Below are 27148 nucleotides of genomic sequence, written 5' to 3'. Positions count from 1 at the left end.
TGCAAAGGACAAAACTTACTGACCTTCCTTACGTTCTTCTTCTGAGCACTTTTTTGCTTTCTGAACATGAAAAAGATCAATAACTGAATGCGATCCACCAGGTAAGTGTCCAGACTGCACAGCTGAATGAGCCGAAGTGGTTTTACTAATGGGAACTAATTGCTGTACCTGGATTCCAACCTAAATCCAAAACATTAATATATTAATTTTGTTTTCAAAATAAATAAAAAATATAATAATCACAGTAAGTTCATAACAGCATTCCCTTTTCCTGCTCAAACTGGATACCTGTTGTAGCAGTGGAAGAGAATGAGTAAACGTATGTTGAAAACCACACGAATAGCCACTAAAAACATCCCAAACAAATCCTAGGATAATCTACCACAATCCAACAACTAAGAATTTACAGAGATAATATCATCTTAACTTCTCTCATAAATGAAAATGCTGTCAACAGGCCCATGAAACAAAGCACTTATTATGAAATTTCTTAGACATTAAAAAATACAGAAGTACTGAGCAGGAAAAGTGATTAGTACTAAGTATGGCTACACATCAAAAAATGGTGTATAGGATTCAGAGAGCATGTGGAGGAGCCAGTGAGGGTATTTTTACCAGGTCTTCTTCTATAAACACATAACAAGCATATTATTTGTTACCAGTTTTTCAGTTGTGATTAATGGGCTATTAAAACATCACTGTAAAAAGTTTTTCTTTGCACCTTTATCTTTTTGCTTTCAAGTATTTCTAGATTGAGTTCTAGAACTTAGGGATTTTTTTTTATTTCTACTTTAAAAAAAAAAAAAAAGGAGTAGAGATTGAGGTAGTGTTATGTTAAGTCTGCAAGACAAGTGGATCAATTTGCTTAAGTGTGGGCATCAACAGTGAAGGATATCACTTTAGGACACCACCCCCCTCTTAATTTTATTTTTTTAGAGACAAAGTGTACACGACTCATATCATATTAAGTGTTGAAGCTTAGGGGGACTAGCTTCAATATAGACACAGGCATTGGAGATGCCTGAAGTCAGTTAAAATGAGTACCACTCAGGGACCTCAGATATACCTGCACTTGATGATACGATCTATGATTGAATGGCCCCTCCACAACTGAACAGAGATGTGGTCAGAGGAAGAATTTTAATCAGCTCCATTTTAAGAGATGGCTTATGCCAAAACAGTTTCATCATTGGTTTACACTGCTATGACAGAACCACTGAGATTAGAAAGAGTGTTCTAAAATAAGTCATAAATCAAAGGAGCCAGCAATTCACCTTCAAACAAAGGCTAAACCATGGGCTGGTAACTATTCTGGCTCTAACACTTGCAATCTAGATTAAAAACTCCTGTGATCTGTATCTCTGATTAGACTTATAAACAGTACTTCTATTAGTTGCTTAACTAACAACTGTGTAAAAGTTTACTGAAAATTCTAAGACAAAATAAAATTTACACTCAGTAATAAAACTGCAGTATATACAGTCTAACTTCGTAACTGCAGGCTGTTTTATTCAAGTTGTGGATTAAGCGAATAAATTTGGGTTTTTCCATTAACTCACCCCTCGCATATCAGATATGTTCAGTTTCATTGTGTGAAACATGTTTAGAGTTTCTTTTCCAATTATTTTTGCACTGTCTGTTGCATGGTCTAGAGTCACAGTTCTAAAAAGAATAAAAAACAGCATTAACAAGGAAACCGTTTCACAAATCCTAAAGACAACAAAAATTCTGTACTTATTCCAGAGAGGACCTCAAAGACAGTTTGCCAAGTTAATCAGTAAAGGCAGAAGCAGAAACACAGAAGCTGCCAGAAGAGATGTGAGCATCAGAACTGTCTCAGCTATGTGTGAACAGCTTAGCATTTCTGGATGTCCCCATTACATTACCTTAATTCTTACTTTAAGAAATAGAGAAATTTCAGGGCACATGTACATTAGTTTGCCTGACTATGGAAATGAGGTCCAAAGCATTGACCTGTTCATGAGAAATCAGCGTGGCACTAGCTACTGATAAAGGAGGAATAAATGTCTTTATCTAAATGTCTTCAGTCCTAAAAAGGTGTTCTTAGAGTAGATCTTCAACTTGAACTCAGGATATGCAGAAGATAGAAGTACAGACTGATGTATTTTATTCTTGATATACCAGTCCCAGAAGGTCATGAGCTATCCTGTATTAAACAAAACGCAACTACCAGAGGCCATATGCCTAAATTTCATTCTTGTGTTTTGATGAGCACAGAAAGCATAGAAATAAATAAGTGGTAAAAAAAAAAAAAAAATATCTTTAGTCAACATCATCCATTCAAACAACAGGAAACAAACAAGAATTAGCAACTGGGTTATCCTGTTTCACCAGGGATGAGCAGACAGACACCACAGGCAGAATCTCAGTGAGTTTAACAGTGCTGCAGGGAGACCAAGCAAAAAGGTGCTTTACTATGTTGGTAATGATCCACAAGAAAACAAGATAACTTCTGATGAGGAACTTAGGACTGTATGAAAAAACTTAACTGTGGGTGAACAAATTCCTGAATAGCTGAAACACAGGCACAGAGAACTTCGGTAATAATATTCTAATTCTGATGTTAGTGCAGGTTTGCTATGTAGGCAAAGAGGTATTGAGCATTTTAAGATTTCTGTCCTGTCTTACTGCAAGTTTCAGTGCTCAACATCCTGCAGAAATGTGTTTGTGCCTTCTACAGACCTTTTCTCCCCCATGTGTAGTTACCTGGCAATATTATCACAGATTCCATGACCTCCATATTTTGCAGGCTCCACTGGTGCCCCAGCCTTTCTGACCATAATCTTAAGGGTCAATCGTTTACCCTTCATACCAGCAGCTTCAAGTCTACGTTGGATTTCTTCTGAGAGGCTCAGAAGGAAAGCCTCTGCTTCCTTGGGCTACACAGGAAAAACAACATTCCACTGTTTAGATGACTACTGTTCTTTCAGATATATAAGGTAAATCATTAAGCTTCAATGTATTCCACTTCACAAAGTGTTGAAGCGGGTGTCACAAAGATTTAAAAATAAGCATGATTTTATGAACTTAAAAGAACAAAGTGACTCACAGGCAATTGTCTTATTTGTGTTTTGTTTACACTGCAGGTTGCTGAAGTTAGGCAATATAGTAGATTCCTCCTGTAATGCTGACATAAGCAGTAAATACTAAGCCCTTTTAGAAGCAAGTCTTTTAAAAAATATTTAAAAATAAATGTTAAGTCTATTTTTAATTTCTAATTTTAAGCACACATGTAGAAGATGAGTGTAGGGCTTGTAAGAAAACAAGTGTTTTAATCTTGGGGATAGCTGAACAGTGGAAGAGGTTACCCACAGAAGCTGTGCACTGTTTGTTCTTGGAGATTTTCAACACCAGTCTGGATAAAGCCCTGAGCAAATGGCCTGATCTCAATTTCCCCTGCTTTGAGAAAAAGGCTGGAGAACAAAACCTCTCTCCCAACCTGTTTTTTTTCCCAGGAATTTCTATAAATGGTTAAGTTTGCAACAAAGTTATTTTTTGCTACAATTTTTTCAACAACAACAACCCACCCCAAACTACTTGCGAAAAGTCTAGCAAAAACGTTCTGCTGGAGTAAGCTGGTCATTGTTTCAGGCACTGGCATATTTGAATAATCAGCATTTAAATGAAAGAGAATGCTAGGTGCTAACAAACCTACTGCAGTTCTCTTTTTCTGTACCAGACTCGTATAACGAATGCAGAATAGCCAGCTAATTTTGTGCAGGCTTCTTTTCAGTCCAATACTTTTGCAGTCTCTCCTCCCATTTTATCGTTTGGTCTCCTACTTCTTCATTTTCCTCATTTCTATTTGGTGGCTAAGATGGTGCTCTAACAGATCAAAGTGTAAGTGAAAATAATCAGAATATGAGAAGATTCTTCTACAGTTGAAAGAAGTCACTGCAGAAAAGACAGATTGAATTTACCTGTGTAAACCTTATTCCATAGTTGATTTCTGCTGAAACAGATTTTCTTTCTTTTTCTGTGCGAACAGGTCGATCATCTAAACCACGACAAAACCTGTAGAGCATTTGTCCTGTTTTCGGACCAAATTCTTTTTGCAGTTTTGACATTGAAGCACATTGCAGATCTCCACAGGTTCTAATTCCCAAAGAAGCCAGCTTAGACTCCATTGTCCTGCCAACTCCTAACAACAAAGCAATTAGTTCTGTTAACTCTACACAGTTCAGAGCCATCCAGGTTTTGAACAAGAAAAATTTGTCCTTTTAAGCCTAGACTGCATTGTACCATATAAATAAAGACAGTAAATTCCACTCAGTGAAACATGTTTCAAATGGAAACTTTTGCTGTCTTCACCTCAATTCAATTTGTATTAAATATGTACGATGTCGTACTGCGGAATGTTTTTTATTTGTGTGAAGTGTGAATGATTCTGCCTATAAATCTTCTTGACAAGGTACTACCTGTTGCAGTGTATATAGCTCTGAATACCACAGCATTCAGTCCAAAAGGACTGTACAACATGCAGTATGCTTATATACAAGGGATTTAATCTAGAAGAAAACCAACAAATATTTTGACTACTGTTCCATCGCTTCCAAGGCAGAAAAAAAATACTTTCAAGCAGAAGCGATAGCATACGTGCATCACTTGTGCTTTGAATTACCAAGCACTGGAAATTGTGGGTATCCATGGCAACCACACATACCTAAGTGTGATAAACTTAAGTATATTTCTGGGACTGGGAAAGGTGGGCTGTTACTTCCACAAATATTGGTCTTAGGATTTTACACTACCAAAGTCAGTGAAAGTTAGAAAGTCAGCTTCTAACTTCCATGATGATTCTTTACCTAGAGATATTATTGACACAAACACAAGTTTTTACTATCACTGTGAAAATGCATATTTTGAAGTTTTTGACTTTCAAATCATTTCACTTTACAAATCATTTTCTAAAGGAAAAAATATTTCCTTCTAGAGGAAAAATATTTCCCTTAAGTTACGCCAGAGAAATGGTGCTGCATTATAAATTATGTTTGTCTAGTAAAGGGAATGCATAGAGAAAATTTCTTGTAAACCTGCACCTGTGTATGCATGCTATTCCTACCACGTTTCCATTTCAGTGATTTTTTTTTCATATTCTCCTCCTTCCTCCCTTTTTCTTTTTTTCCTTTTTTAACAGAGAAAGGTATTTTCAACATTTAATGTTAAATGTGTGCACAATTGCAGGCTGAACTCAGCTGATCGCTAGCACACAAAACAGAAATGAGTGCTTATTCAGCGCTTTTTGGACTACATCTGTGTCACATTATACTACCAAAGTACTGAATACCAATACACTACAGAGTTACATGGCAGAAAACACTTTATTTTACAACTCTTTTAAGTATTTTCCTGGAACTATAAAATACATATATATATATATAATGAAAACCATTTTTGTAAAGGTGTATTCCATATATCCTTACTGCCTATCACTCTTCCTTCACTGTAACTCCAAATCTCTGCCGTCTGTCGAATTCCATTGTGCCTTGAAGAACCTCCCTAAAAGCTGTGGGCCAGAAATGCCTCCCCTACAGCATTTTCCATACGTCTTTATATCTACAGGAATCCCACTCTAATAATAATAATAATACCACTCAATAACTCTTCCCTTACTCAAAAGCCCTTCTCTTTCCTACACAACTCACATGAAACTTGTGTGAAACATTGAAACATTTAACATCTTTAAAACTTCTACCCCTCAGTAAGGGGGTACTTAGCTGAAGTGGCCAAATAGTTCACAAAGTTATTAGTGCTGTCACAACACACTTATAAGTCATAATCACCATCAAAGTAATTTCCTCAGATAACTAGGCAAAAAAAAACCAGTTGGAATTCAAACCTTTTGTTCTTTCTTATAGAATCAACACTTTGTCACAATTTTTAGCATACCATTACCTAAAGATCCTTACACACACACACACACACACACAAAATTCCATGTGTAACAAACGTTTAATTTGTACTCTAAATCTACCAGAACCAAAAACTGTCTACAGCTGGATGCAAAGCCTAACAGTGGTAACGCTCCACAATAGCCTTATTCTTTACATACTTTTCTGTTTATCTGCTATTCTAATATGGCTCATGTTACAAGCAGAAGCATCTAATTCAGTAAAAACTTTCCTCTGACAAATTTTCTTTCCCTTCTATGCTTATACTCTTCAGTGCTTCACATAGTTTATTAGATGCAGCAGATAAACTTCTCTCTTTTTTCCCTCTTTCATATGGTCTCGATTTGTTATGATACCTATGCTATTTTTTCCAACGCTTGACTTTATACACTCCTTTTTGGAAAGAATATTCTTGGGCTATTTCTGTTTTCTAAGCACATCCTGCCTGTCTTTGTGATGATTACTGATAACAAGTGACGTTACTCATTTTATTTCATCCATTACAGCAAGCTAGCATTTGCCTGAGATGACTCATCTAAATAATTTTATTAAAGAACATAAGGTTGTATAACACATTAAACTTTGAGCTTCTTCCACAAATGACACTGAATGGCTCTGTAAAGTTCTTCAGAAAAAAAAATGCTCCTCAAAGATAAAAAAAAAAAAGTCTCAGATTCTTTCCAGAAAATTTCAGAAATCAACGTATCTTTCTTTTTTGGATAATAACCATGGAAATAACATCTAATCTTGCTCGATTCATAACTGGAACAATGCAGATTTTTAAGCTGAAACTGCTTTAAATTAGGGGGCAAAATGTCTTGTAAAAGAACGGAGTACCTGGAAGACTGGTAACAAGTTGACCTCTGATAAAATCATCCACTTCTTCTGGTTTTAAGTGATACTGTCCATCTGGTTTTGCTTTACGAGTTGCCATTCTGGCCAGCAGAATATTCGAACCTGTAAAAATGAGAAGTTAAAATATGTCTGTAGTAACCTTTGTCTTCTCAAGTAGAATTCTGCAGTTCAACAGTCATGGAAAAAAAATGAATAAAGTACAGTTAAATTATTTTTTTAAATAAAAAGTCAATGAAATATATTCATTTATATTTTGCTATATCGACTCCAAAATTAGCAATATTTGTGATTATAGCAGAGTAACTACTGGTAATTGCATTTGCAATTAAACGAAAACAGAAGCCAAAAAAACAACCCCAAAACAAAGCAACCAATAAGCGTGCGACATTTCATGAAGAATGTTCAGTCTTTGTCTTGGTGATGTTCTACACATGTAGAGGTAAAGAAAACAGTTAACTGCAAATGGGTAAAAACGTAGAATGGTAATACTTTAACACTGTGTAGCTTCCACAAAGTCTACTGTGGTCAATTTAAGTAATAATTAGGTGACAATTCTATCAAGTATCTATTACATGTGAAATACTGGAATTAAGCTAATATTTGGGCTTCAAGTATTCACTAAAAAAAGTGACTTCATTAAACTATTCTGTGCACTCATTACATGTGGTGGGAACAAGACTTATTTCAGCATTTTTTCTTCCCTGTTCATAGGCTTATTCATGCCCAGCCAACATCAGCTCTGAAATGATACCCAAATAGATTCATTATTGCTACACAGGTGCCTCGTTCTAAGATAAAGCAAGCTGATAAAAACGTCAGGGGAATCCAGAGCTCTCAGCACTATGCGCTACTATCACTATTTTCCTTCCATCTGTGTTCATATTATTTTAGTCTACTCTAAAATTTTAGAAAGTAAGTACAGCAACACAGAATTTTGTGTCCATTGTTTCTCCTGAGAAGTTATCTGATGAAGCAATTCTTGATAGTCCCCATTCAATCTTCTGTTTAACTTTGGAGATCCTTGTTCTGTCTATAGAGTACTGAAGAGTTCGGATCCTCTTATCTACCAAACACACCAACACAGCCTCTAATACCACAAAATCTTAGTGATTTATTTTCTTTAATCATTATTCCCAGAACACTGAAATAAAGTAGGAAAAAATTAATACCTCACTTAACAAATGAAAAATCAGGATGCAGGATGTTTACAGATGAGTGTTTAATCTTTCACCAGCATTGTTTAAATCAGTTTAGTTTAGCCATTAGAATCTCTAGGGTAAAAATTAAATTTATTTCAACTGGTATTCTTAATTTATCTCTAATCAGAAATAAATAGTTTTTAGAGATCTCTATAGTATAGCAGCATCTGTTCAAATTTACATTCTATTATATTGGTACACTTTCCCATCAGGCAACATATAGATCACTTACACAAGGTATTTCTGATAGACCACATCTTTGAGATCATGTCTCTACATTCTTGTAATAGTGTAACTGTTTCTTCTGATTCCTTTACTTCATGAATTATGAGTGAAAGAAAAGTTCTTGTACAATACCTACCATATTTCTCTAAAGGACACTTTTCAAAAATCTCACAAAAAATATTTAAAAAGTATTTCCTCACATGTATTTGTCTCTTAAAATCAGAAAGAGAACTAGTATATCAGATTATAAAAAAATACTTTTTAAAGTAAGTCTGCTCTTTCTATAGAAAAAATAAAACACTAAGTATACATATAAGAGAGTAAAAAACAAACAGGAATCTAGAGAACTAGTCCCTCTGCTACTATGGTATCATAAGAAATAAAGGGAGAATTCTGCTTACATCACAAGTGGATTTTATATACTTATGTACACTTAGCATATGTATTTACAGATGCTTAAGTCTAATACTGTTAGGAACAGCAACAAAAATGTCTTTTTAGATATGTAATTTCATATACAATACCTGCTACAAATCACAGAGATCTTTGCTTTCAACACCTTATAATTATGTTAAATCCTCATAAACACTTACTGCCTTCTTCTATAAGCAACAGAGTCTGTACCTGTTTTTCTATTTACTGGGAAAATACAGTAGCATTTCATTAAAACGTATGTAAGAATATCGCACAGATGGAATTTCAGCTTATTGTTCAGATATCAAAGGAGAAGTGATAGTAATTTTATAAGTTTTAAGCAAAAACTTTCCACTTATGAAGATTTACTTGCATTTTCATTTATGGTAATTTGATGTAAATGGCAATATATTCCACATTGCCATAACTTGTAAGTGTTTGTGCAATCTTATATAGCTTTGATACGCCTAACAAAAGCAGGCAGTCCCTGTAAATGGAAGTGAAATAAAGTACTTACCCATCCCAACAGAAGCAGTGCATTTAGTTTGGGCTTTGATTTCGGTGCGGATAGCATTTGCAAACTCATCAGGAGTCAATCTGGTCTCTGTAAGGATTTCAGTGATATCTACTAGTGCTTCATCACAACTGACTGCTTCGATGTTATGAGTATAGCTATCAACACAAAGTAAAGGAGGTGAAACACCAGCAACAGCTCACCATCTGTTAAAACAAATATGTAGCAAATAAAGTCTTCCTTTTGTGGTGGCATTTCCCTGCTTATTTTGTATGACACAACATATTAAAAATCCTAGAACAGCACATTACAGTAACATCACTAATGTAGGACAAATTTCAACATGCATCATGCTTTTAAAGTGACAACTGGAGCAAAAGTTGAATGCTTGTTTTTCAGTCACACTAACAAATTTCCAGTTTTGTTCGAGTGCATTTTAAATCAGAAAGTAGTTTCTAATAGTTGTTATTCCAATAATCCATTCTTAAATTACTCAAAAAAACACACACAAAAAAAAAACACACCCAAGCCCACCAAACAAACGTCAGAAAAAAAATAAAACACCTTGGAAGAATCTCAGTAGTAAGGAGAGACCCACTTCTCATAGTGTTATCAGTAGCAAGTTTAACAATGACTTCTTTGGAAGCCTGACATTGACTGTTTGGCTTCAAGATAAAAGAATACTCAGAAGAAGGACAGCGCTCAGCATAAGAAAAGTAATGAAAATACTACAAAAGACAGACTTAAACAGTAATAGTTTTAATGAAGTTAAAGAGTAAAGTGGAATGAAAATATTAAATTAAAAAAATGGCATTAACAGTAGCATATTAAAATATGCTTGATAATCTTACCATGGAAGAACATATAATCACACAGTACACCTTACCTTGCTAGTATTTCATACACTGTCTGCGCAACTTCTTTGTATGCATCAAAATCATATGAAACTGCTTGAAGATTTGGACACAACTTTTTTGCTTGGCCAAAAAACATTCCATTCTTTATGCCGACTTGTCTAAAAATTAATAAAAAGCACACAAATACTGTATCAACTTTTCCACAGATTATGTTAATATGCGCCGTTTCCAAATGAGTTACTAGTCTTTTCCTACAAAAATAAATAAATTCAATAACATCAATAAAAAGGATTAAGTTCAACTGCTAGCAAATGGCAAGAAAAACAACTGCAAATAGAGTATTTGAATTAACTGTATAATATTCAGGCATGCAGCTTGGACAGCCTATCCTTGGAAACATGCTTAAGATGGAAAGTCTCTAGAAAGCAATACTTGCCATTTTATTTTTAAATAAAATGCAAACATATACTACAGTGACTAAGATAGCTGTTTTTCCACTTTCCACTAACCACTGTGCAGATTTATAACATTTTGCTGCTGTAATAAACAAGCTAACTTTTCAATGTAGAAGTGTAAACCTGCCTACCCTAGCACTCTTGAGAAAGGATCCAACAAAGGCACAATTTCTGGAGTATTACTTTTATCAGAGAATAAGGTCTTACTTTTCAACACTGTGGTTGTTTATAACAGTTGTTTCATATTCTGAATATTTATAAACTATGCTATCTTGGTGCTCAACATAATTTGCAAGAAAGTTTTTAGTAATAACACTTACCATTGTCTCATTTTAACTAAAACCTTCAGTAACAAAGTGTTCTTAATTCCATGAAATAATGCAGTTTGGATGCAATGAAATGAAGATAACATTATGAAACCAACAGCATCACTGTGAATGACAAGGTTTCCCTTAATAGGTTTTGTTTTAAGTAACATGTAGGTTAGGTGGAGAGCTATTAAACAGCGTTTAAGAATCAGCAACATGCACAGTGAAAACCTTGTGCTAAATTCTAACAGCCTATTTAACCACAACTTCTTAAAAGAAAAACCTTTCTTGATCTGGGTAAGTTTAAGGAAATGTGACCTAACAACTGCCTTTTTTTTGTTTGTTTGTTTTTTTGTTTTACATTTTATGCCTATGTGTATGAGATTTTTCAAGCAATTGATAGGTAACTTTTACCTACCTGGCTTCGTAACTACAAGAAGCAATTTCAGCCATGGACAGAACTGTCTGATTGAAGTCACCTCCATTCATGTGCGTGGAATCCGGATGCTCCCAGAATGATGAGTCCATCTTATCAGGTACTCTAATTTCTGCTTGGAAAATAATATTTATATTCATTTTTATAATATTTTTCTTAGGAGTTCAACAGAATCAATGTAAATTAAGTAAAAATAATAGATTATATTTGATACAATTTCTATACTACTGTTGGTGAGAAGTTAATACTATACTGATTCACATCATAGTCAAGGTAAACAAAAAATGAAGTAAAAACACAGAAGCCCCCACACAGTAACCTCTCTCTACAGGTAGGTCTGCACACGTTACTGAAAAGAATACTGTGCTACAGAGAAATTCCATTTCTGTTTTCCCCCCAAATACTAGACAACAGCTTGTTGGTGGCTACATACACCATGCTGTAAAATAAGACTTATCTTAGTTAGCTTTAATAACAATAAAATGATCCAATGCTTGAGACTGCTACAAGCCTATCCTGTAAGCAAATTTGCCAAGCGCTTGCCAGAACAAGATGCTTAGTTATATTCCTTCCTAGAATGCACCACTACCTACCACCAGAACAAAGCAACTACATTCAAAATACAATTCCACTGTTCATGATACTTATAACCTATTATTTTTAAAACTACACTCTAATAATTACTTAATCTAGATACCTCGAAGTGATTTTTTTAAGGGATGAAGTGAAATAACAAGAAGGCTAATTTTATCAAATTAAAACAAAATAAAACACGGGCTAGTACCTTGTATTTCCTCTAACACTCTTATGGGGAAATTAATCAACAAAACTTTTTGTTTCTTCCTACTACATATTTGATCAGAATACATCAAATATATCAACTTCTTTCAAGTATCACCATAAATTTCTCTTGGATCAAAAAGACAAAAAATAATATAAATGCTGCAGCCACAGACTTTTAAAATGAGACAGACCTTTCCTAATTCTATACATCTCTCAGGTAAGTTTTAACGAGCCCATCAGGTCCACGATACACTAGATACTAAAACTATTTCATAACAGAATACTGGAATTGAGTGGAACATTCTATTTGAGTTTTCATGGTATGCAAACCTTGAAAGATACACGCCTGTACTCTGAACAACTGATCAGTCTGAAAAAATGTCTAGATGCAGTAACCACTATGCCCTCCCAAACTCATCAGAATCAAAACAAGAAGATATCACACAGACAAAAAATGTCTGCTTACTTAAAATGAAACCTACTATGCATCTAGTAGTTCCTTTTCATTCTACAATCTATTTAATATCAATACACCTTTATTATAATCAATGGAATTTTCTTCAGTGTCGCAGTGCCTAAATATCTTTCACGGTACCAACAACTGACACACTAACCACATGACTGAAAGGAAACATGGTGCTGCATGCACAGGCAAGTTGGTATCAGACCAGAGAAAGTGTTGCAATGAGTGGAGACAGCAGGGGCAGAACCTAACTCATGTGAAAAGCTGCTTTTATTCAGAATTTCTGCTAAATTCATGTACCTTTTTATGTCTTAAATATTTTAATGTATGATGAGCTCAGTAAGTTACCTAAGATGTCTGCAGCTGAAAATTAGAGCAAAATTGTGCCCCAACTAAAGGTAAGAATGACAAGAACAATTTCTTTAGTCCGTGCCTTCCTGTGCCCTGGCCTGAGATGATGCTGTCATCTTGTCTATCTTCATTGGACTCGTCGACTTTTTCCACATCGCAGCAGAGCAGATCCCCCCATGAGCTGATGGAGTCACTTCATGTGAAATTCAGGGCAATGCAGAACACATTGTCCTCAATGGAAGGCAAGGTAGAGAACCTCTCACCAAAAGCTGGGAAACTAGACAGGCACATGGTGAATGTGGAGCAACGGATGGAGAAATCAGAGGCCAGGACCCAAGTCTGTGAAAAAGAAATCGCTGAGAATAAATCTGTGACTAATATGATGGTTAAAAACTGCTGCTCTTTAGAATGAAAAACGGGGGGAGATACTAGGGTTGGGGGAAAGGAAGCCTAAAAAACATTCACATCTTGGGCATCCTGGCCATGGAAAAAAAGACCACAAACTATGAATTTTGATTAACATATGTTAATCCTCTAACTTTAGGACATGAATGTTAAAGATGGCACGTATGTAGAGAAATAATTTCTACTACTCAGGAAGTCCATCTCCAATTTGGAGATTTAGAGAATTTTTTTAATTTAGAAGTTATACATATTTGGATGAATTCAAACAGGAAAAAGAAAGTATTTCATAAAAGATCCAAGATTCCCTTGATAATAGATATCTGTCTAACAATGCAGATCAAAGGCAGGAAAACCAGTATCACTAAAGAAGTAGTGTGCAAAAAAAAAAAAAAAAAAAAAGGTAGCTGAAGCTGCAGAATTCAGTATTTGGTGAAACTAAGTGATTCATAAGTTTTTCTTTTTCTTTGTTTTGCTGGTTGTTAATTTAAAACATTTTTTTCTAATAGGAAAGACCTGGAGAAGGCAAAAATCAGACAACGGTCTGAAAAGCATGAAGCATTACAAAATGAAGTTGGTTCCATGGTGAAACATGGATGCAAAAATATATTTGTGCTGAAAGTTGTTCCCAACTACCTTTTTATTTCAACTTACAAAACATTCCCCCCAAACTCAATTGTGTTATGTTTAACAGAGTACAGTTTAGGAATTGGTATTTTTGATATTTTAGAAAAAGCATTTTTCTGTGTGAAATATGTGCCTGCTGGACCATATTTACCTGTGGCATGGCACAATTAAGCACATGCTGTGAAGTGTTTCACGTACACCTTCTAAGATACCGTGGTGTTAGAAAAACCTAACCTGCACTTCCATCTTTTCATCTAAGACTGTAACTAATTGTAATTTCTTCTCCCCAAAAGACAACTCATGTACTTATGAAAATGCAAGCGGAAACAGCATGGTGCATTTTCGTTGATAAAAACATTGTATATGGAGATAAAAATTAGAGACCAAAATATATTCTGAACCTGCAGCTAGTAAGATTGAGACTGTAAAAAGAGTGTTAAGAAAAAATCCTTTCACCAAAACAACAGGTTGTATAATCAGACTAAGTATCAAGAAAGAAAGAGGTAGCTGCCTGCCTGTGTGCAAGCCAGTGAGATTGGATGGTGAAGTTAAAAGACATGAATGTGTGTACGTTCAGAAAAAGCTGCTGCAGTAAGAAACTGAGTTTGTTACACAATGAGGCTGAAATGTGCTGTACCTTTAAGCAATACATATAGTGGAAAAGATACTACTGAATTTGTGAATCATAAAGAACATGCTGGTTTATCAGCTAAACTTCCTTAATTTTAACCACCTCACTCTCCAGATTTTGCTCGACTATATTAAGTCACATCCTTATCCTGTCTAAGGACCTAATAAAAGTTACGACACCACTGTGTAAAACTGAGCTACCAATAAATAGTTCATACACAAGCCATTACTACAGAAACCCAACTCCATAAAAACCACAGCTATCTTTGTAACACGCTTATACATGGCATTGCCAACACAGCACAAGCTAAGTCTGGAGCATCCTGAAGAGTCTTTTGAAAGTTCAAGGCCAATGGGTTCCACTAACATATATTCTACTTCAGTTTCCAAGTGTGAAACTGCATCAGAAACGCAAATGAAATGGCAGCACTTCCTGTAATATCTTGTTTCCAAATGCCCTTGCAAATCTATAAAATTTTAGAGTTTTGTTTGTTTGTTTTTTTGTTAAAGAGTGCTAACATTTCAGAAACAACCATGGAAGAACAAGCTTTTTTCACCTCTTGCATCATCAATAAAACTAACTGAACAGTAATCTTTACAACAACAGCATTTCCTACTGCAAGGCAGGTAAGAAAAGTGCACCGATGAGGGGCAGAGGAAAAACAATTTCCAAATCTAAACTGAAATTAAGTAAGGGCACAAAGATACTTAGTTACTTAAAACTTCAAACTGATTATGCAGACTGTTGTAAAAAGAAAAAAAAAAAAAAAGAAGAAAAGTTGCTACTTAGGTTTAGCAATTTACTTTCTCATAGTAAATGCAGTTCAGGCAGTCCAACAATAATAAAGCTTCTCACTAATAGTACGTTTTGTTTACACACAAAGTAAAAAATTTCAACATTGCTGTAGAAAAGTAATGAATTCTAAAATTACAACAAATGCCCTGGTTTTGAGAAAACAAATTACTCATGGGAGTTGCCACAGAACTTCCAGACACCCGAAATGCAATAAGAAGCACCCAAATTAACTCACTGTACACTGATATTGTACCCATACAATTCAAAAGCCAACTTCAATTGATTTTCTAATCTGTCATTTACTGTCATTTCTACTTTTATAATTAAAAAAAGTAGCCTTATAAAATTCATTTTGTACCTTCTTCTCTATAATAGGTTTACTCAGAACTGAATGATCCCAGACTGTATTTCTTACTTAAGATTACTTAGTATACCTTATACTCAATAAATTAAAATCTAAAATTACTTGAAAATAATTCACCCACATTGCACAAAGAAAACTGATAAAAAAAAGTCAGTGGCACATCAACACTGAGGCCACAGAGCATTAGTTTCCAAAGACATTTTTCTGAAATTCTGCACAAGAAACAATAACAGTTGTTCTATTATGCATGTTAAGGAAAAAGTCTTCAATAACAAAACAATTTAAACAAACAGACTTATCTGTACCTGCTTTGCCATTCAATAGCTTATTCTGGTAATATTGCCTTTCAAGCTGGGGGTTTGCACCAGGGCGCAGCGGTGCCTTTCCGGCCCCTCTGTTGCTAGTAACAGCTACTGGCTTTCCTGTGGAGAAGAAATGCCCATATTTAGAATTATGTCAACACTGCTAATAACTTACGTTTTAATAACTCTGTAACTAAGGTAAGATTATAAAGAAGTCTGCTCTATTTTTAGTGATTTCTTTCAAGCTTATACACTCTCAACAGCATTAGGGAGGAAACTGTCATGGAAGTGATTTTGCACTGACACTATGGATTTCAATTAGAAAGCAAAGAGAGAAGTTTTGAAAGGGTGAAAACACAACCATATTTGTTTGTCCTTAGTAATTACTACAAATCAAAGTTGTGAAACTTCACCAATGCCCTAATGATTCATTAGTTTAAGACACAGCGAACACTGTATTGATTTTAAATACTTAGCTTAAGTAAGAGAGCATATGCATACCATCAGTATGCTCAGTTTCATTTGTTAAATTACCTGCGTAACATCAAGTCTCTAGCTAAACTTTTGACTTTAGTAATATCAACACCTCCGTAATTTTTCTACAGCAAGCTAATTTACACAGTAAAAGTTCTGGCAGGCTTCTACGGAACAGAAAAAAATACTTGCAGAAAGTCCTCGGTTCTTTATGTTCTAGTAAAGGAATTTGAAACTTGGCAGGAAATAAGTTTTAAAGACACACACAGACTAGAACCATCTTTGACACTATTGCTCCTGCTTTTGGGCAGAAGAAAGGAATTACACAGCTCGCTCTTCTTCATTCCCAAGGTCTATGATAGCTGGGCATCAGATAGTCAACACTGCATCAAGTCTTCAGACTTGGGCATCAGCAAAGTTCAGCGTCACAGAACTAGTATTTCCATTTCTGAATGTTACGCTTTTAGAAAACAAACAACTTGCTAAGGAGCTCTGCTAACTCTTTGCGTGTTGTAAGGATGATCGCATGCTCGAACTTCTAATGGCAATTCCGGCTTTCTCTTCCATTTGCTTTTGGATTGTGAGAAAATAAGGATGTGAAAGTCACATGGTCTGAATATCAGACAACGATAACAAAAAAGAATAACCAAGTTCATTTCTACAGCTTCTCTCTCTCTCTCTTTTTTTTTTTTTTTTTTTTTTTTTTTTAAGGCTCAACTGAGGAAATTGTAGTATCTTGAATGAAAAATGAAATACTTACCTTTGAGATCGGGTCTATTTCGGGTAGCCACAGACACAAAGAAGCAATCCATATCCACGTGCATTATACAGCTCTGTGGCTTGGCTGAGCTTGCAACAGACACATTACCTAGTATGAAGATATACCAATAGAAAACTTGAACCCTAATTTATATACTTCAGTACTAATTACAGTAGTCATCAAGGACTATAATTTTTTTTTTAAACCATCTTAAGTTAAAAAGACTTCTGTTTCTCCACACCATACACATTTCCTAAATTCTCACAGTAATGTAAATATACAGTAGCTAAGCACCCTAAAAAATTCATCAACTTGAGGTTTCCATTTTATTTTCTTGCAATTAACAGTTTCTGCCTTGCTATATCAAGTTCCCTCAACCCAAGGAGATTAATGCACATTATGGAAACTGAATCTTAACTCCACTGTGTTAACACTCAATACGCAGCAGAGAACGTTTTCGTTTGTTGATCAGAAGACTGTTCTAAAAGACTAAAAAAAAAAAAAAAAAAAAAAGTTCAGCTGCACTGAGAACTACCTTTGATTCTTCATCAAACACACAAAATGAGTGTTAAACATTCTACACACTTGGATTTCATCGCTGCTGTCCTACGTTCATGCAAACATGAGCAAGACAACTAAAGACTGAAGAACTTACACAGCTAACATACTTTTGTCAATTATTCTAGATGCTCAAGTCTAAGTCTATGTTGCTGACTTACTAGAGGAAGCTACAACTAACAAAAAATATCATAATTTGAACAATACACACTGTGTAATAGTGGAAAAAATACTTCACATATCAACTGAATTGTGTTGCCTGACAACAGTGGCAACTACTGAATAATCAAAAAAATGCTTTCCTGTTTTTCATAATTTACCATTGGGGCTCGTTCATAAAAAACAAACCAAACAAACAAACCAAAACAAGAACAAGAAGACTGTCTTATGAGGGGCCTATTTACAAATTATGCAATTAAGTTGGTACCTCAGAATTTGCTACTTGTCAGCTGAAACAGAGCAATTATTTGAATTCTCCAGGCCAAATCAAAGAGAAAGATATATTAGCTTATACCATGTTTTGTCAGAAAATTATGCATTAAGGTAGTTTATAAGCTAACATGTTTTATAACTGGGGCGTGATAGCATAAACACAAAATCCATTAAATTATTTATCTAACAATACATTTTTAGAATGTGGTACTTCATCATCTGGAGCATATTTTCATATGGTAAGTGAATATTTTTGTAGCATAGCAGAGTCAATCTCTTTAACAGAACAGAACTAGCCTTTTAATTGCATAAGACTAAATTAAGATTCTAAAGATGCAAAATACTTAAATTGCTATGTGCAACACTTTGCCTCTCATAAATTACACATACTTTAATTTTGGCCCTTGATGTGCAATATAATGACAAAACATTTCTCTTCTGTCACATGCCAGGTTCAGAAGTCTCATATGACACTATTACCCATTTAAACAGACCCAGAGGTACACAGAAATCTAAATTAGTTTTTTGTTAGTATCTCATTTCCAAATGTTACTCATCTTTCAATTTTTCACACTGAACTATATAAAAGTAGCAATGTGTTTTTTTTTTCCTTTAGGCTTTCACATGGCAACTGCAAACCTGCACATTTTGATAGATATATTTTCAGCCCTTCGATCAATCTACATATCTTTGTAAAGTCAGGAACAGTATTTCTACAAGAAATATTGAAAATAGACCAGAGTATTGCATTAAGTCACAATTTAACAAACACAGAAGTAGTTGATCTTTTAGTTTTCAGCACATCGAAGTCACAAGCATTTCCAGACAGCCTGTAATGTGAATATTGAACATTAACCTAATTCACCTCATTTAGACATTCACTGTGTGAACAAAGATATAAGGCACCTTCTCAACATAAACCTTCTTAAACAAGTATCTACCTGTGTCAGTTTTAAGTGCAGACCTGCCTGCTTTCCATTTTTTTAATTTTTCCCTTCCTGGAAAGACACCGCTGTTTTTTCTCTGCAGGCTGTTGACAAACTCAGTCAATTCACTCTTCCACGTTGATATATGATGTAGTCTTGAACGCGAATAAAAGTCAGAAATGAAATTACAATCTGAAGGTTTGGACACAGGTAAGGAAGCTGCCTTGCTAGGATTAGGTACAGAAGTGCTTTTTGTGCTTGAAGGCCCCTGAACAGTGGAGTGGTGAGCACCATTTATTTTAGTATTACTGTGCAAAGATGAAGATGAGGATGAATTACTCATAGTCCTATGTGGATTCCACGAAAAGTCTGTATTTTTGTTGCTTTGCTGCAACTGCTGCGTTGTGCAGTCTCTAAAGTCAACCATGCCTTTTTCAGTCTTGTCCTCCTCCTGCACAGGGCCTGGAGAGAACCTACTTGCAACGCTGTTGCTGGAGGGCACCGAGCAATCCTGCGTCTTTAAGGCACTGGTACAAGTGTTGTGTGTGTGTCCGTTAAAAATGGCAGTGCTGTCCTTCTGAGACTGAATGCCGTTCTGTTTCCTTCCAGGAAGGATCTGCTCCAGCTCTGTAAATGCCAAACCGCCATCTTCTTCTTCCTCTTCTTCATTCCAGCTACTTGTTCCATTGGGTGTGATCTCACTTTCCATCTCACACTTTTTAATATGATTTCTGAAACAGATATGATAATTTAATATAGTTTCTTTTATTAAAAAGACATATTTACAGGTCACTTCAAGTGCCAGATATTATCTTATCAGTTGTTATCAGTATATACCTGGGAAGTTTTTACAGTCTCAGGACAATTATCTCAAATTCTGGGCTATGTCCTTTCAATGTCACAAAACATTGTAGAGCTGTACAAAAAATTTCAGATTTACTCTGTTATTAATGCAGCATTACCAGGATGTTACACAGCTTTTCTAACGTGAGCATGATTTTGGGCACTCCTCTTCCCAAGCCCTTTATTTTGACTATCAGTCTCCAATGGAATTAAAATAATTATTTGATAACAGAACTGTATTGCCATGGACAGTATAAATGGTGCAGGAATCATCAGGAAAGTTTAAAATTATTTTTTAAATCAACAGATGCAATTTTACTCTTCTTTTTACCAAAAAAAGTGCAAATAGAAAATTTCAATTTTTTAGAAAGCGATTTAGTTCATGTGTTAAATTCCTTTTATCTTCTCTCAAGGAGAAACCTGTTCAAGCTCTGTAAATCAAACATCTTTTATTTATTTTAAGGGCAAGAATAATTTTCATCTTTTAAGCATGTAAAACAAAATTTTCTTCCACAAGTGCACTGGCAATTTATATTTACTTTGATGCTGTAAAGACAAAGCTTTTATTCCAAAAAAAATTAACTTTATAGCAATCCTAAGCAGAATTAAAAACATAGCCTTTGAAAGCTGCGCATACTCTAGGTCTGCTGGAAAAAACAACTACCACTCCCAACTCCCAAAGCTAGCAATTTAAGTACACTCACAAAAAACACATGGGTAATAATTAACTATCCAGTATACCAGAAAGCAATTTAATTGTTATAATTTTGTTAAGATTATCACAATTATAAATTATATTCAACATAACAGTTTTGAGGAGTTGCATGCTTGAAAGTGGTATCTCCAGTGGTACGTAGTATCGCAGTGTAAAGAAGGCTTTGAAATTTACAATTTGAGATTAAATTAATATTTTTAGAAATCTGAATATTCCTCGCATTTAAAAAACATCAACAACTCAATAGCTAGAGGTGATGTTGAAAATATCACACATAGTTCAAAATATGGGTAAGAAATACCGCTTAGAATATTCACATTTTGTGTTCCAGTTTTATCTATTCCTAAAAATATAAAATCTTATTCATGGTAAAGTCTCCCCAGCATTACACACAACTGGATTTTAAATTCATCAGTGGACTGTTGAAGAACAGAGATCACCATAACCAAACTACAGTATCTGGTACAGTATCTTTGGTATTGCTTGATCAAGGGCATTGAACCAGATGATCTCCAGAGGTCCCTTCCAACCTCAACCATACTGTCATTCTCGTCTCTGTACAACAAAGTAAAACAGATTCTTCTGAAAAAAATACAATAACCATCTTAATTAAAAAAGAATAAATTCACCTCTACAGAACACACTGTTCAAGCCGAAGGCTTCTTTTCACCTTCTAACTTCTCTACCAGAGTTTTGCTACTGTCTTTGATTCTGTTCCCTTCTAGCAGTCTTTTAAGAAAATTCTTTGTTGTAATAGGATTTTTTAATCCATTTTCTCTCTTGAGCTTCACTCAAATCTTCGTGCTATCATATGTAAGGTACACTTATTTTTTTTAAAGAGAGGCTAAACTAAGAATTTAACTAGTACCATGCATTAATATTTGTTCCTAGATACCTTTAGCTAAAGTAATCAAAAAATGATTGAAATGAAGACCTACTTTTCAGTGTTACTAGTCAGAATCCTTTAATGTATGCCTGTTGCTTTCATACAGATACACTACATATAGAGGGACTCCCAGGTCATGTTATCAAGCAGTGTCATCTAAAGATTAGAGACAAACCTTGGAGTCAAGAGAATTGAAGTTCCATCTTCAACTACTTATGGAATCATCTGATCTCCCAAGTTGGAAGGGACCCACAAGAATTATCAAGTTCAACTCCTGGCTCCACACAGGACCACCCAAAAAATCAAACCCTAGATCTGACAGCATTGTTCAAAGGCTTCTTGAACTCCAGGAGACTTGCTGCTGTGACCACTTCCCTGGAGAGATGGTAAAGAATCTTTTCCTAACACCCAGCCTGATCCTCCCATCACAGCTCCATGCTGTTCCCTCAGGTCCTGTCACTGTCCTCAGAGAGCAGAGATCAGCACCTGCCCCTCTGCTTCCCTCGTGAGGAGACAGCAGGATGCCATGAGGTCACCCTCAGACTCATTGTCTGAAGCTGAAGAAAATATTATAATTATATCACATGTACTTCTACTTTTTATTTCAGTTCCTTAGAGTTTGCTACCTATAAAGCTGAAATCAATTTAAAAACGTTGTATAGTTATGGTTGAATGATTAGCATCAGCACATATGATTAGAAACACTTACACCCTGTTGAGATCTTTAGCTATATTGCTTGGACCTGGCATGGCATCTTCAGGTTTGCATATGCTATTAAAACTGAGACCTTTTTGAACACTTGACTGCTTGGTGTAAAGCTGATATGGAATGTGCGAGAGGAGACGTCCAGCTTTTATGCTGAAACAAACAAAAAAGGAATAGGTTACATTTAAAAGCATCTTAAGAAAATATACAATAAGCTATTATTTTGTTGATTACCATTTCTGTTCTGCAATACGCACTTATTGTCCCTTCTAAAACCCTCTTCCCTCCAGTAACTAGAAATTACTTCTCAGTTCAATCCAATGTGGTGATGTCTGTCTTTACTAAAAAAGACATTTGCACAGTTGCGTGGGGTCAGTTTGTCATACCCATATATTTCATTTCAAAAAACAAACAACAACCAGTCAAAAGTGATAATAATCAATCTATATCTATCATGAATGGTCCAGGTTATTCTAACTGAGCAATGCTGACTGATCTCTAACTTGACGCAATTCAGGTACAAGTGTTCCAAGCAAATTTGGGCAGATCTTGAAAGAATTCTGCTAGGATGCAGTTCACTATTAAAGAGGAACTCCCACTTTTTCCGTTCCAAAAGAATAATTACCCCTTCTTGTGAGAAAATCCACTGAAGAAATCTAGAGAGAAAAAAAAAAAATCCAAATAGACGTTCCATAATTATCTACTCCACAATCATTCCAGTTCTGTACTACATGGTCCACTGTATCTCCCTCTTCTTTTCCTTCTCCTGCTGAAACTACAACTGTATTTCAATAACTGCTAAACTCCTTAGTGAAGTCATAGACACTGAAGTGGTATCCTCTCAAAAATACACTACTGCATGATTTCATCTCTCCATCCCAATGGATGTTCCTGGTAGAAAAGATAACGTTCTTAGCCTATATTCCACCTCTCATTCGTGTACTACTTGTCATACTGACTGCTGTCAGATACAGAAGCTTCTTGCAGAGGAACCTCTTTCACATCAAAGCAGCTTAATATTAATGCTCAGTTTTGAAGTTACAATTGGATTTAAATTTTTGAAGAGAATTTAGCTCAGTGACATAAACTCCTTTGCTGTTCTTCAACACCTGAACACTTGCTCTTGGAGATGTGCTTTTTAACAAGCTCCAATCAGTAATACAGTCAAGGGAGTTGAACAGTGGAACAGAAGCCCTTCAGAGGAGCTGTCTTGCTGCAATTAGAGAAGAATGCAATGGGAGATTGCATTACCCAATTAGATAAATTAAAACCAGCTAGCATACACATAGATACATGGTAAGGTTTCTATGGGAATGGGATAGTAAAAACAACTCTTAAATATATCACTTAAATATTGTTTGATATGTGAATATATTGCATTTAAAAAGGAATATGATTTACACTATATATTGCCAGAGTTGAAAATAACATGGTAGAGTTCTAAAGCTTTCTTGTATAGAAAATGGTGATGCAGCCAATCAGCTGTTAAAATGTGTGGTTATAATGTTTCCTGTATCACTCTGTGAACTTGCATAACCACCCAGGTAATTATCTCAAAATCATTTCATTAATTTCAAGGTCATTAAAAAAAAAAAAAGGCATTTACAGATTTTGTTCATGCTATGATTTTAACTACTGGAGTAGCTGCACTGCCAGATCAATACACAGCTGTTTTTGTTTTCTTTTTCCCCTCCAAGCTGTATTAAGAGGCAGCAGTGGGAATCTCCTTGTAGATGCACTATTCAACATCCTTCTCCTTTTCACACTCCCTAGATCACAGAATTTAGAATGATTAAACAACTAGGTTGGAAAGGACCTCTAGAGGTCTCTAGTCCAAAGCCTGCTTAAAGCAAGGCTAACTTTGTTCAGGTTGCTCAGGGCTGACTCCATCCAAACACTGAATATCCCCAAGGGCAGAGATTCTACAGCCTCTTCAGGCAGCTGTTCCAGTGCTTACTCTCCTTCACTGTGAAAAATCTTTTCTTTATACTCAGTCAAGCTTTCTTTGCTGCAATTTGCACCTATTGCTTCTTTTCTTGCTGTGCACCTTGAAGAGAAATCTGGCTCCATGTTCTCTTTAACCTGCATATGGGTAATGAAAGACAGCAATGAGATCCCCTTCGAAGTGCTCTCTCCAAGCTGAACAAAACCAGCTCCCTCAGCCTCTCGTCATACATCACATGCTCCAGGCCCCTATTTGTCCTGGTGGTTCTCCACTGCACTCACTCTTGTAAATGAGGAGCCCAAAATTAGATACAGAACTCCAGATGTAGCTTCAGAAGTGTCAGACAGATTGGTCATCACACCAGTGGCCATATTGTTAACAAAGCCACTAAACTGCAACAGCTCTGGTATGGACCCTTGAGAAATGTCTCTTGTAAACAGATGTTAGTTCAACTGAAATGCTGACCACTACCATCTGAGTCAAGCAGTCGAGACAGTTTTTCATCCATTTAGCAGCCCACTATCCAATCTTCATCTCCTCAATTTGCCTAAAAGAATGCAACAGAAGACTGCCAAAAGCCCTACTGAAGTTAAAACAAATGCTATCTACTGCTCTCCCGTTGTCCAGTCACCTCACCACAGAGGACAACCAGATGGGTCACGCATGGCGTGCCACCCCAGACATAGCTTCGAGAAAGGCACATTCCTTTATCTTCAGTGACTGTGGTGAAGCTGATCACAGTGCTGTTATTTTCTGGCTTCTTTTTCTTTCCCTTTTAGGAGACAGGCAAGTCATTTGCCTTTTCCCAATCTTCTGTGATTTCAGCTGATTGTCATGAATGTTTGAAGATGACAGAGCAGTATAGCACTGACATGAGCTGGCTTCTTCAGCTCCCCTGGATGCATCCTGCCTGCTCCTATAGAGTTGTTTATGTCAGCTTTGCTCAAGGGAACCGTAACTTTTGCTTTGTATACCTTTAGCAGCACATCTTTTCTTCAAACTCTGCCACTGGACACACAGGCCTTCAAGGCATGAAAGCAGACTGTGCCAGTAAAGACTGAAGAACACATGGTACTGTACACCTCAGCTTATTCCATATTCTTTATTATGAGATTCCTCTGCCATTCAAGAGCAGCAATATCTTTGGCCTTCCATTTGCTTCTGATACAGCTATTTGCACTTAACAACAGGTTTATAAATGTTTGACTTGGACCATAGATCAGAATGTTCACAGTTCAGAATATGCAAAGCTTTTAATGCAGAAATAAACTTCAACACATGCCTTACCATTCTTGTATAAGTAACTCTGAAAAATCCTATCTTACACAGTTCACATGGCAAACTCCAAATTACTGACATTTTTGGTGTTTTACCAAAATCTCTTTGGTGGCCCCTAAACAAAAAATTAAAATAACAACTATTGTGATAAGTGCTGTGGTTAAGTTCATTAATCTTTGGAAAGCAGTCAGATGCTATAGTGATAATCACCAACAGAAGATGGGAATTAATTATTCATTCAATTTTTCAGCAAAGATTTCAAGTCACATGCAGTAAATAAGGAATAGGGTTACAAAGAAAAGAAGCAGAAAACAAGACAATGAATTAGCAGTTTGTAACGTGAATTCAGTCTTTTCTGTGTAGAGAATGTGGCAAGTACCATAGTGAAACAAGACAACATGTGATCATATAATTAAGAACAAAATCATAATGTGTGTACACAAAGAAATAAATTAAAGCTGGATGGACAAACAATCTTTCATTTTGCAACCTTGGTTGGCAGGACTAAAGATCTAACAGCATTGTTTTATTGGCAATACGTGACAGTAACATTTTAGGGTTGACTTTATCCAAACTCAAAAAAAAAAGTCCATCAGACTGCACTGTCATGAAGTGCACATGAATACTGAGCAAATTTCAAACCTCTAGATCCACTCCACAGATTCTCAACAACTGAACTACAGAGGATAACATCACTTGGTACTCCATGTGGCAAGGTACTACACAGTGACGGAGTATTTAACCAAAGAGTGTTCTTCAATAATGTTGAGAGAATAGGAAAAATAGGGTGTACTTGTGAAACTAGCTTTTACTCCAGATTTTGACATGAACCCTGTTCTACTGAGGCAGTCAGGTCCCTGCTTCCTTGTGCCTAATTGCAGGAACCTGCCTCAATTCTTCTGACTTATCTTACAGTACAACCTTCTAAAAACTGGAGATGCAGAAGCTAAATGCGAGACACCATAAGGAAAATTTTAGGGGATTTCATAGATTAGGTTTTAGCAGGTCTCTACTGAAAGTAAACTGATTTTTCCAACTTGGTTAAAATCACTAGGAACTTTAATGGGCAATGAAAATATCCACATCTTTCAAACCACAACACATTTCCTGCCAATTTTCCAAGTACTGAAGTTAATGGGTAAGACACCGAAGCTTTAAAAACAACAACAACAAACTGACATCTTTTCCAAACCAAAGAACCCGCCTTTTCTGACCAAAATTAAAACTAACAAACAAAAAACAACAATCATATTTAAGAAATTACATGCTATGAAACATTTGAGTCCAAAACCAAGAGGTTATATGGAACTGTAAACAGCATTTTACAAGTATGCACACAGAAACAGTTCTTTGCCTGTTTCTGCTGGGCATCTAGGAGAGGCTAGTTAAGAATAGTATGACACTGACAAAATGATTTCCAGAACGTATTCCTGCCTGCCATATTTCCCATGGGCTCCTCAGAAGACAGATGCAAGCCAGATTAAGTGCTCTGAGCCTAGCTATCATCTTTTTCAAGGGCCTGAGGACAACTTTAGTTGATCCTATATATTTCAGCAAGTAGAAGAACCAACAGACTTAAGTTATTTGGAAATCAAACCTTGGGTTTCATTTTGTTTTTTTTTTCAAACTCGTATAACATGATGAATCTTCGGGTGGATTAATTTCACTTTTATGAAAATGCTTTTAAATTTGACCTTCTTTATTTACAGGTAATAAGAAACTCAGGCAAAGC

The 27148-nt window shown here is 35.6% G+C and overlaps 1 protein-coding gene across 14 annotated transcripts in view; it reads right to left on the bottom strand.

Moving 5' to 3' along the window:
• REV1 (REV1 DNA directed polymerase) overlaps nucleotides 1-27148 on the bottom strand; it is a 55925-nt gene that overhangs the window by 13030 nt on the left and 15747 nt on the right. For 6 of the 14 annotated variants that reach the window (XM_084496069.1, XM_084496079.1, XM_084496075.1 and 3 more), the window contains 12 exons: nucleotides 22197-22346; nucleotides 19059-19774; nucleotides 17128-17235; nucleotides 15897-16013; nucleotides 11158-11290; nucleotides 10006-10134; nucleotides 9123-9277; nucleotides 6750-6869; nucleotides 3942-4162; nucleotides 2728-2900; nucleotides 1560-1662; nucleotides 24-180 (listed from right to left, as the gene is read on the bottom strand). In XM_084496069.1, the coding sequence (XP_084352195.1) occupies nucleotides 24-180; nucleotides 1560-1662; nucleotides 2728-2900; nucleotides 3942-4162; nucleotides 6750-6869; nucleotides 9123-9277; nucleotides 10006-10134; nucleotides 11158-11290; nucleotides 15897-16013; nucleotides 17128-17235; nucleotides 19059-19774; nucleotides 22197-22346 (2282 nt within the window). Of the gene's footprint in view, nucleotides 1-23; nucleotides 181-1559; nucleotides 1663-2727; nucleotides 2901-3941; nucleotides 4163-6749; nucleotides 6870-9122; nucleotides 9278-10005; nucleotides 10135-11157; nucleotides 11291-12769; nucleotides 13097-15896; nucleotides 16014-17127; nucleotides 17236-19058; nucleotides 19775-19880; nucleotides 19960-22196; nucleotides 22347-25425; nucleotides 25532-27148 lie in introns of those variants that run through there. The other 8 variants (XM_084496082.1, XM_084496070.1, XM_084496078.1 and 5 more) reach the window with 6 other exon arrangements.

Source organism: Aythya ferina, assembly GCF_964211825.1.
Source record: "Aythya ferina genome assembly, chromosome: 1".
NCBI classification, from domain to species: domain Eukaryota; kingdom Metazoa; phylum Chordata; class Aves; order Anseriformes; family Anatidae; genus Aythya; species Aythya ferina.
Note: the sequence above shows the minus strand (reverse complement) of the source record. Positions and strands in the feature narration are given on the sequence as shown.